General features: G+C 39.1%; 1 protein-coding gene across 1 annotated transcript in view; it reads right to left on the bottom strand.

Moving 5' to 3' along the window:
* Positions 1 to 12,291, bottom strand: part of LOC107585599 (glutamate receptor ionotropic, kainate 4-like) — a gene marked incomplete at its 5' end in the record, with an annotated part of 199,736 nt that overhangs the window by 113,441 nt on the left and 74,004 nt on the right. The window contains one exon of the mRNA XM_016272688.1: positions 6,220 to 6,385. Within this exon, the coding sequence (XP_016128174.1) occupies positions 6,220 to 6,385 (166 nt within the window). The remainder of the gene's footprint in view (positions 1 to 6,219; positions 6,386 to 12,291) is intronic.

Here is a 12,291-nt window from a genome sequence, read left to right as displayed (position 1 = left end):
TCTGTCTGCTCTCTGATAGGATGTCCGCTGATGGAGGTATGATCGCTATTGGTGGTTGAGACGAGGCGTGGCCTTTATAAGGACGCCGTCGGCATTCAACGGGGAGCTCATTGTTGGTTCGGACGCGATTGGGTTGAGAGCTCCTGGATCCCTCCTCCGGCCGATGATCAAATGTGTATTCTCAAGTGGAGTGTGAAATATGTTGATCACGTTTATTCGTTGTCAACTTTGTGTGTTAAGATCGTAGAGCAAAAGGGGTGTCCTGCCATTTTGTTTTACTTATCTTGTTTGGGCTCTGTTTTGTGCTAGGTAGTTAGGGAAGTAATTTGTATTTTTATTTCCTTATTTGATTAGGTTATTTATCCTCTTCTTTTTCCCTCCCTAGATTTGTTTTGTTTGTTATTTTGGCCTTTGGGACATCCTGGAGAGATGCTCTTTATTTCACTTGTTTTAAAATAAATCTAATCCTTTAAACTAACTAACAGTGAATATGTTTGATTATCGACCGGAGTGATTCGTACTTGGGATTCCATTACCACAACCCAGATTTATTATGCCCTGTTAAGAGCTATATTTTTACTACCCCTAGACGTGGGGCGTAATAATGTGTCTCCTGTTGCTTCTCCACTATCCTGTCAAATTAATGCCAAAAGCCCCCAATATTAGCAAATTACATTTCCATTTACGCATTTGACAGACATACACTGCATTCAAGCTATACATTTGATCAGTTCAATTTAAAAAGTTGGACCATTTTAAAGAAAATTTTAAGACAGCCTTTCAAAGAGGTTTATATCGTCAAACTACGCACAGAAAGCTAATTAAAACAGACATATTGCGCTAGACATATCAAAATCAAAATATGTATCTTATATAAAATAGATAAACTCATATGTTCAATGGCCTTTTGCTGTATAGGTTAACCGAATGAATAACTGTCCTTGAATGGTGTCATCTCAGCAAGCCAGCTCTGTGAAGTATTCATGAGTGGGCCATGCTCTATTAAGCTGTCAGCGTGCTAAGTGATTAATGAGAGCTGTACATCCTGTGAGACTGAGCGTGAGAGAAAAAGAAACAGTAACGGAAGACGACAAGCAAACACTGAGGCGCAGGTGAACAGGGTTATTACGCTGGCAGCACTGGGAGTCATCATCCGCTTTTATAGAAATGTATTGAAGGGCAGTCACTGCGGCCCGCGGCATTTCCTCTCAAGCCTTCGGCTCGCACGCCCACTTTGCAACCTCGTAATGTTTGTCAGCCAAAGCAGAAGTGACTATTACCCACAATGGGCCCCAGACCTGCCACTGCGCGGAGCAGCTAGCCAATGGTGCGTACATATTTGTTCCAGGTCTACAAACACATCAACAATAGCGTCCTCTAACAGCTGTTTGGGAAAATATTTGTAATGGTGGTAAATGTCTTTTATCGACATATACATTTTCATATTAGCAGCATTACTGATAGCAGCTGCTCTACGATGAAATTATCATTTATTTCTCACCTTTGCAAATGTCCTTTGGTAATTAGTTTACAGTATTTTACATACTGATTTCTTGAGATTGATTTACTGTATGTGAGAATAAGGATCTTTAAGATTTCTCTTGTGTACTATACAAAGGCAAATTGTATTGGGAAAGTCATATTGCAATAAAAATGTTATTCAAGTTTCAATTAAATGCCCATTTACACCAAGAATAGCTACGACAATAACCATAAAGTTTTTAAAATTTGTTCTGAAGGTCTGTGCATACTGAGAAATAACTATAGTGGTAACATAACGATAACTATTAATAGTACACTCTAAAAAATGCTGGGTTGTTTCAACCCAACTTTGGGTCAAATATGGAGTAACCCAGCTTTTGGGTTAAAAATGTAATTAAAAAAATCTAACCCAACAGTTGGGTTAGTCCATATTTGACCCAAAGTTGGGTTGAAACAACCCAGCATTTTTTAAGAGTGTACATTATTGTAACTGCCATCAATATATTATTATAAGTGTGTGCTTATGCTATATCATTTGCAGCTTTAAATGCTCAAGTGCTGTAAAGACTGATGGATTCTGATTGGCAGTCAATGTTTTTATTGTTCAACACCTGGAAAAAAATCATTCTGAAAGTGTTTCCAACGGTACCAATGTTGCTATTTTCATAGAATTAGAATGATTATTAAAAGAGTACAGTTACCATCCTTTAACTTAAAGAAAACAATTTTTTTCGACTGATGAATAATAAAAACATTGACAGCCAATCAAAATCCATTTGATCGAACAATAATACACAATAGTTATCATTAAAGTTATCATTACAGTTATTGTTCTTGGTGCAAATGGGCCTTAAGTCATAAATCTTGAAAAGGCTATTGATTATAAATTGTTTTAACGATTAAGAGACCTTATGTTACATATAACTTTCTCAATACAATTTCCTTAGTACAATACTCAAGTTCCCTGAGGAAAAGGGGATTATGTCAAGCATATAAATGCAAATATAACTTCTACTCGCTTGCTCACATATATACATGCACTGATTGACAGAAATGAAATATTATTTAGAAAGAAATAACTGCACCTGGAGTTAATATAGGTTATTTTGGAAGCTTGCTAAGTTTAGCATTGCTCTAAGGGAATTTTTATGAGAGCCAAAAGCACCTTGGTACAGTTTTCTAAAAATTTTCTGTCACAATGCATTTTAAGTTTGGTCTGTCGTTGCTGTGAATCTTCTTTATTTTCCTACAGAATTCTTCAGGGAGTGCATGCACTCATTATTAGCTGGAAAACAAGGTTATTTTGTTTTTCCTGTTTCCGACTCATCTCTGTGTAGAAAGTCGGGCTTTTACTCTAGAGGTACAAAGAGAAAAACATTTGAGTAATAGTGTTGGCATGAGCGTGAAATGGTTAACTTTAGAGTGTACCACAAGACAAACTCTCCAAGTTACCTGAAATGCTGTCTGCTTTCAGTTTTCTATGGTAGAATGAGCAAAACACCGGGTTCTTTTAAGGACTCAGAACTAAGATGAACCTCAGATATTGCTATTGTAGATATAATCATAATGGCATACCAATCCCCCACGGTCAGTCTTTCGAGAGTTTGTTCATCTGAGCACCAGTGTTGTGCATCATTCAGAGCAGAATTGAGAACACCTTTTAAATTATAATTAAATTCCTAAACAGGATGCTGAATTTGAATTCAAATCGAATTAAAAGGTTACAACAGATTTAGATTATCTTTCAAATAAATGCTTTTCTTTTGATCTTTCTATCATCAAAAAAATCGGGGAAAAAGTATCATGGTTTCCACAAAATATTTAGTAGCACAACTGTTTTCAACACTGATTATAATAAGAAATGTTTTTAAGCACCAAATCAGCATATTAGAATGATTTCTGAAGGATCATGTACACTCTTAAAAATAAAGGTTCTTCACGATGCCACAGAAGAAACTTTTTTTCTAAATGGTTCCATAAAGAACTTTTAACATCTGAAGATGAAGATGTTTTGGTGGAGTCAAAAATGGTTCTTCTATGGCATCACTGTGAAGAACCTTTTAAGCACCTTTATTTTTAAGAGTGTAACACTGAAGACTGGAATGATGATGCTGAAAATTCAGCTTTGCTATCACATGAATAAATGAAATTTAACATTTTAAAATATATTTAAATAGAAAATAGCTATTTTAAATTGTAATAATATTTCACAATATTACTATTTTACTGTATTTTTGGTTAAATCAATTTAAAAAATGTTTCAAAAACATAAAAAAATTTACTGATCCCAAACTTTTGAATGGTAGTGAATATTTCATTATATTTAATAAATAAAATTTTGTGGTATTTTTTGGGAACATTTAAAATCTGTTTTGAAAGTCCTGAACTTAAAAATATCTCTAATCATACAAAAATAATATTTAATATCTGATCAAATTATTCACGTTTGGTCACAAATTGCAGTTCAGTAAAATAGAATTCAGCATCCTTTAGGTGTAGCCAATTAAATCAAACACCAACTCATGAAAGGGATCAAATACTTAAATCCTGAATTCGGCCCACATAATATAAGGTCATTTTTTTCAATATGAATCTTTGTATTGGTTTGGTTCATTCCTGACCCTGTTCTCAAGTCCGTACTGGTAGTTTGCCATCTCTCTACACCCCTCTCTGACGTCTTAGTGGGAATTATAGCTGTTCCACTTGAAGGCCTTAAGCTGATTACGGAGAAAGGTAGCCACTGTCTGAAGGGGCAATGTGACTTTGTTTGGATTCTCTGGGTAATTTGCGGCATCCTCGCACCGAGATGTGAAGTCAGAATACTAAACTTTAATCCTCTGCCAAGCTGAACTCAATGTGTGTCTAATAAGGAGACTTTGCGAAGACTTCATCCGTCAGCTGCCTTTTCTTTGACTACAGCGGGTTTGATTTGAACCTTCAGCCATTCATTTCCATGGACATCTCTGTTTCAGCAGAGTGCACTGACATTAGTGGCAGTTTGATGGTGAATGAATGGGACAGCACAAATGATGAAGGCCTGAAGGACACAGATGGACAAGAGACAGAATGAACAACACATTTGAAATAATCCAGTACAGTCAACGCAGTACAGTCAAACAGCATGAAATTAAATCAACATCATCATCAAAACTGTGTGGATGTGTGAGGTTTAATAAGCAGTTGTTATTGCTAAATAACAACAGAAGCAGAAGGTAATGGAGCATGTGAACGTGCACAAAAGCATACAGAGAGTGGCAAAGAGTGCAGAAAGTGCATGTACCACTATGAAACACAGTCATCTTTGTAGAGAATGCATATGTCAGAAAGCAGCTGGAACAATCTATATGAGAGGACTGCTGCTGCTTGACAGATGCAGGCAATTCTATATGTGCCAATTAAGAAAGAGTCCAGCAGAACATGTAATTATTGCACATGATTTTTTTTTTGCCTCTAATGCTGGTGTCACCAACCACCGTGGGCGAGAACGAGTAATATAAAATGTATTTATTTAGTTGTTTATTTCAGAATCGTTGAAGTCCCTCACATCTTTTATATATAAAGAGCTGTAGTAAGGGCTGAGTGATAAACAATATCATATCAAGATGGCAATAACATTTTTGTTGATAACAGTGATACTCTTTGGACATTTTTACTCGATATGGATCATTTTGTCAGCCGATTGCATAGCAGAAACAAATGCGTCAACAGCCAGTCAGTGCATGTCGCTAATAAGTTTCTCTGTGTAAATGAATGCCGTGGGTTTTCAGCACCTGCCGTCTCAAGATATGATGATAGTCCACATTTATTTCATCTCCAGAGCTGCTCTGAGAGTCGCTTCGTGAGCTTTTCCCTATTTCTTCTGAGAAAAACTACCGTCAAACACGCACTGAAACTCAAAGGTCTTCATGACAACACGTCAAAATAAAATCTTAGTCTGACATGAAGAAATTTACAGAAATATATTACTAATATTATTTTTAAGGAATATCATACAACTAAGACATATTTATAATCATGTTTTAATCTATACAGCTCTGTTGTGCTGCATTTTATTTGACAAACAAATAATAATGAAATGCTTAGTTGTGAATTACATTTGTTACATGTTATATTTTCATTTGATTACATTTTAAAATATTGATTATATTGTTAAATTTCACCAGACATCATCTAATGATAAATTGCTGATACATTTGTATTAAATTGCAAAGGATCTAGAAAAAAATGTAATGGAAAATTTAGGGAACAGAATTTAGGAACGTAAGGAAAAATAAATAATAGATTTTAAAATATATGTTTTGAGGCCTAAATTAAAAGGTATAGCTACTCTGTGGAGCTTACTGCCATTAATATATATATATATATTATACACACACACACACACACATATTTGTTTTTGTGAAAAGTAGGGACATCCCATAAGCGTAATGGTTTTTATACTGTACAGACCGTATATACTATTTTCCCTACACCAACCCTACCCCTAAACCTACCCCTTACAGGAAACGTTGTGCTATTTCAGTTGTTCAATACACTCCATTCTGTGTGATTTATAAGCGTTTTGAAAAGTGGGGACATGGGGTAATGTCCTGAAAAGTCACCTTCTCCTTGTAATACCTATGTCATACCTTTGTCATTATACAAATTTATCGCGTGTGTGTGCTCGCATTTGTCACAAAAACGAGCACACACACACACACACACAAACAATACAAATAGGAACCCTGTGATACTCACAATCGGCCTGAGCACATATGAGACACGACGTGCTGCTGTTGAAGTACGTTAGCAGTCCAGCTACAGCCATGCTGATGTCTGTATTAGTGGGCCTGAGGTCCAGCGTGGTAAAGCGAGGAAACTGCACCTTCAGTATATCCTCCGGAGCCACCTTCACGTACGGCACCTGTACAGGGACACAGAACATGACAGAGAAATTGAGCCCTGTAGGACCCCTCTTGTTAGGCTGTTACCGCAGGTAAATTGAATGAAAGAACATTGCAGGAGGGCGTTTTGTTTACTGCGCTGTGATGCGGGTCTCAAGAGTGGCTGTGCAACAGAATCACTGCATTCTCATCAGACTAATTAGATCCATTTTACGCCTAAAACTAATAAAAACTCATTTGAATAATTTCAAAAGGTCCTCTCTGAAGGCATGCGAATTAACAATAAAAACTCAGCAACATTAGATGAAATAAAAACGGATTTTTTTGAACCTCAGCGATGATTGAGGCAGAATTTCTCTCTGTGTAAAGGCCAAGTTAGATGTTTATTCAGACAGAGGTCATGTGCAGTGACCTTTGACATCTTCCAACAGTCTTTGAACAGAGATAGAACACAACGCAAAATGTCTCGCTATCCATGGAGACCTCAGCGTTGGCTGCTCTCTAATTTGATGTGTGCTGATGTGCGGGTGTGTCGGGTTTGGGAAAAGTGGGTGCTGGTCTCATTGGGGCTTGAAGGGGATCCTAGAGGACACAGGCGGGCTGAGTAAAGGACCTCTTCATCACAGCAGATTGCCTGTCTGCGATGGGCCGTGTGTCCATGCATTGTACTTGCACGGCCCTGTATCCCCAATTGGTTTTCCATCGCTTTCCATCAGGGAGTAATGGAGACCCCGCCAGTGTGGATGGATGGGGCACGTGGGCTCTCCGACACTCGGGGGACAACTGGGATTCTTGGAGATGGAGGGTTCAGAGAGAGACTGGTAATGGGCTTGCTGCAGTGAAGAGACATGTACAAGTCTCCAACCTTCCTAGAATCGTTATTTCTATTTCTCAGAGAAGATGCTTTTCTCTATTCCCCACGCTGGCTTTCAGACAACATCCCATCTGTCCAAAGCCCCTGTGCTAACTTGTAAATAGCAGCTATAGTTGAACTTCCTCCTGTGTGCATAAACTCTTGTTATTCAGAGGTAATTCAACAGAGTGACACATACAGCTCAGCGAGGAAAGACAAACAGCACTTATATGAACAAGAAAAAGCACCTTCAGATTTTTCTAGATTTTCCAGCATGAGATTTGAACTAATTAATGGTTCAAATGGAGCTTCAAGTGGAGCTCCTGGGTAACAATGCTGGGCAGTGAAATTAACTTCACAGAGGTTTAATGAGCTGCCATGTGGACTGACTCCAGCAGACATTAAGATGTTATGTCAAGGGTCTTAATAGTCAGAGTGGTTTACTTTGAGGAACCAGTCATGATTATTGGACATGTATAGAAACGCATTGTAAACAAGTATTTAATATTAGCTTGAGTGATGGAGTTTGACAAAAATAACATTTTGAAATCCTGAAGACTGTACTGGACACTTGTTTTAAAGGGATAGTTTACCCAAAAATGAAAATTCTGTCATTCATTACTCCCCTCATGTCATTACAAACCCGTAAGACATTAATTCGAGAATACTTTTTGTGCATAAAGAAAACAAAAATAACCACGATGCATAATGCCATTATTTTTGTTTTTTTTTGCACACAAAAAGTATTCTCGTAGCTTCATAAATTTAAGATTGAATCACTGATGTCACATGGACTATTTTAACAATGTCCTTACTATTGTACCTTTCTGGGCCTTGAATGTGTCAGGTGTCTATGCAGGGTCAGAAAGCTCTTGGATTTCATTAAAAAATATTTTAATTTGTGTTCTGAAGATGAACAAAGGTCTTATGGGTTTGGAACGATATGAGGGTGAGTAATTAATATCAACATTTTCATTTTGGGTGAACTATCCTTTTAAGTCAAATTTTTAACTGAATCAATCTGATTCATGAATAAATCATTCAGACAGGTGTTTTGAATTAGGTTAATAGATTCATTTAAAACGATTTGATTTAAAATATTTGCTTGTTTGCTCATTCACAAATTGGATATCAATACATCTCTCATGAACTCTCATTAATAAGCTACGGGGAGCAATGCTGGCTGTCAGGATCTTCAATAATCTTGGAAAACACAAAATAAAATATTTTTCATGAAACCTGTGAGATTTATGTCTCTCCAATGAAAGCCAATGACACCAAACGTCAAGAAATTCATAAAGAGATTGTAAAAGTTATCTGAAGAGACATGATCACTTTTCATTAAGAACAGATTTAATGTATGCTTTTATTCACATATAAACACTGATCAATGCATGTACATAGAGCACATTAAATATGATAAAAGAAAACTCAAACATGCTTGCTTAATGCGCAAGAACAAACCTTAAGACCATTTAAATGTGTCTACGTTTTTTTGGTGTAAAAAAAATTCACTGGAGGAAGGGACATATTTCAGGTTTCACTAAATAAATGTTAATTTCTGTTTTGAAAACGAACTAAAGTCTTATGTGTTTGAAACAACAAAGGGTGAGCAATGGATGACAATTTTCATTTTTGGGTGAACAATCCCTTTTAAATTTCAGTATGCTCATAACCCACAGCTATCGTATGATGTGGAATATATAGTGCACATTTTATATATGTGGAATATAGACCACTTTTATTGTGTCACGTTTTATACATCTTTAAGCTAGAAAGCTATAGTCCCTGTTCATGGTAACTGCAGGAAAAAAGCCACATTCTTCAAAATCCTCCATTTTCCATGGAAAACAAAGTCATACAGGTTTGGAACAACACGAGGACGAGTAAATAATGACAGTATTTTAATTTTTGCGTGATCTATCCCTTAAAAAGACTCACATTCGGACAGATGTCAGAATCTAATGTCTCATTGCGTGCTCGAACATACATAGTAAATATCCATGGTGTGTGAACAGGAAATGGAGCATAACACTGAAAGGGGTTTGAAAGCCATTTTGCTTGTGGTTACAGCACACTGCATATGCATCAGCATCATTTCCAGGGCATAAATAGAAACTCTTTGGCCTGGTGGAGCCAATCTGGGCTGCAACATTGGAATTGTGGGCCAGAGGGAGAGTTGTGTATGAAGGTAATATCAGTCAGTCCGTGTGCTGTCTGCTCCTGCGGGTTGACAGAGTGGCTGTCAGGCCTACAGATTCACTGCTGACAGGCTTTTAATGAGGGGCCTGGTGCAGGCCAAAAGCAGCTCACTGAAGTCAGGCAAACAGCCACGCAACACTGCAGTATAAGTACATGTGCTGAACAGTTCATTTAAACCAGAGGGAACATGCTGACCTGGTACAAATGAATATTGAGGCACTTAACAGATGCTGCATTTTGGACATTTTTTAATGTAGAACAGTACAATTGAATGGTTTTGCAATAAGTATCTTGTGAATTATATTGTAACTGTTTCGACAATTCAGTTGATTTAATTATTATGCTTGTACACATTCTTTGAGCAAATTGAGCTCTTTGTTGGTCTTTATCTAAATAAATGTGCATTGCCAAAATGTTTTATTTAAAGTACACAATCATTTTTGCAAAGTCATCTTAATAGGATTTTAAACTACAATAAGGAAATGACATTACTGTGCAACTGCCAGACTAAAATATGCAACTCTGAATAACAAAAGTTGTTGCGACATCATGAGCATTACTTAAAACGTCCCTTGGCTTATTTAAATAATCAATTTAAACCTCATAGGGAAATACATGGCTTTCACAAAGTGCCATTTGTGAAGTCATTTGGCACACGTAAGGTTTTCTCACTTAACCATGAAATTGTGCAGACTGTTGTGATGCTGTGCTAAAAGAAACTCTGCAGTGTAAAACTCCCACCTTGACCTTTTTTACCATTCGGTATTAAAGTTAGGCCTGGTTTTACTGAGTATGGTCATCCAGCTTTCTACCTGTGGCTCTGAACAAAAACACATCCATAAGGGTGGACGGTCTCAGGAGGGAACCCTGGGGGATTTCATGCCATATGGCAAGGTAAAGTATAATGAGATCTTACATCTGTTCCCTTACGTGCCAGAGGAACAAAATCATGTTTAATAAAAGATCACAGAATTTTAACCAGGATTACAGTGTCAACTGATACAGCTGGACATACTGTTGTTCTGTAAAGTCGGCCATATTTGTCCGTTGTCATGCTCAAGAACTGCAGTGAGTGACAAAGCCATGCTAGGTTGCCTCACAGGTTGGTGGGGGCGGATGCAGGCAGAAAGCAGTGCAATTACTCAAAGACATGGAGATCGGCCATATGGGGATGGCAGAGTGGCTGGAAGGGTATTGTGAATGATCGTGACATCGCACACCTCTCTAATGTGGTGCAGTGGACCATGGGAAGTCAGCTGCTTGGGGAAAAACACACACACTCAAGCACTAAGTGGAGTAATCATGTTTTGGAGGCTATGTGAGCGCTGAGAGTCCCTGGTGGAGGGAGCAAAGAGAAGAAAGGCCACCAAGGCCTTGAGAGAAAGCTGAGCATTGACCACAATCTCATTGATCAGCCTGCTGAGAAAAAAAAGAACGCTTTCTACGATCACTGTTTTGCAAAGCATCACTGCTGGTTCTGAAGAACACAGAAATCCTGTAAAAGACTCTAACGTTTTAAAGCTGTGACCGTGACTACTAGCGGTGGTGCAGGTGGAAAGGTGAAGCCGTGGTGAATGGAGGTGAATTGGACAAGTCATCTTTGGTGAATTTCAAATATTTCATGCATTCAGCCATTGTGGACAAATGTGTAGCACTCCATGTAAAACAACAAATCAATCCATTGATGCTCAAGGGTAGTTATGGAAGCCAGTTCCCTCCTAAAAATAAAACAGGTAATTGTGAGAAAGCTGATAATATGAAATAGCTATAATTGTAAGTAATAAAGTCACAACTGTGAGTTCCCTTTCAGACGGTCACTCCCGACATCACGTCGGATGACCGACGCACCAGATGCAGCGCATATTCAGCTTTTCGCTTCGGAGGCCGAGCGATCACATCGTTCAGCTCCTGACTACTCTACTGAGAGAAGAAGACTGAACGAGTTCAGCGCGCTCTTTGAGAGCTCTTCGTGTTGGCGGTACGGCGCTTCAGCGGTGGTGGTTTCCCGTGTCGAGTGGGTTGCACACATCAGGTTGCACTACCCCCTGTTTGTGTTGCAGGCGGTCATCTCCCCTGTGCACATCAGCATGCTAAAAGAGCTTTTCTCCTAAAAGAGCAATTACGGGTGCATCTTTTTAAAGACAACATTGCGTGGCAGACTTGACGTTATGTCTTTGTAAAGACGATGTGGGTCTTGCTATAGACAACGTATCACCCGGCCGTTTCTGGATGCGGTCGTTACCTGGCGCTGGGTGATGGTCACGATCGCTGCCTCACGTGCCTGGGCATCTAGCACGCTGAGGTGGCGTTTGTGGATGAGTCATGTTCTCATTGCGGGAAAATGATCATCTCGGAGTCGTGGGCCAACTCCGTTTCCTCAAAGGGGCGGAGTTCCATTGCCTCTGCCTCGATCTAGTTCTCGTCATGGCGGCAGTCATGCGGTAGCTACTTCAGGCAGTAGCACGGGCGGTCTGAGGGTAACAGTGATGGCAAACCCTCCAGGGAACCAACCCTCGGGGGCCCATCACTCCTCTTGCACTTGCACCAGTTGAGCTGCCAATGGAACGTGCTGGGCCCTCTACAAGGAGTGTACCAGCCGTATCCTTTGGCGCTCCTACCAACGACCAGATGTCGATCGCAGCATCGGAGGGTGAGCCGGAGCTTTCTGGAGAGGAAGATTCGGCTGCGCTGCTCTCCTCCGGGACTGTAGCAATGCCTGAATCAGATCCAGAAATAATGGCTATGACGGCAAGACACGATTCTTGAATGCCCCCGTGTCCCAGGCCGGCCTTTTCGGCGACACGGTGGAGAACTTGCCCAGCAGTTCTCCACTGACCAAAGCAGACTGAGGCCATCAGGTACATCCTGCCC

This window comes from Sinocyclocheilus grahami, unplaced genomic scaffold (genome assembly GCF_001515645.1).
Source record: "Sinocyclocheilus grahami isolate Dianchi unplaced genomic scaffold, SAMN03320097.WGS_v1.1 scaffold72.1, whole genome shotgun sequence".
Taxonomy (NCBI): Eukaryota; Metazoa; Chordata; class Actinopteri; order Cypriniformes; family Cyprinidae; genus Sinocyclocheilus; species Sinocyclocheilus grahami.
Note: the sequence above shows the minus strand (reverse complement) of the source record. Positions and strands in the feature narration are given on the sequence as shown.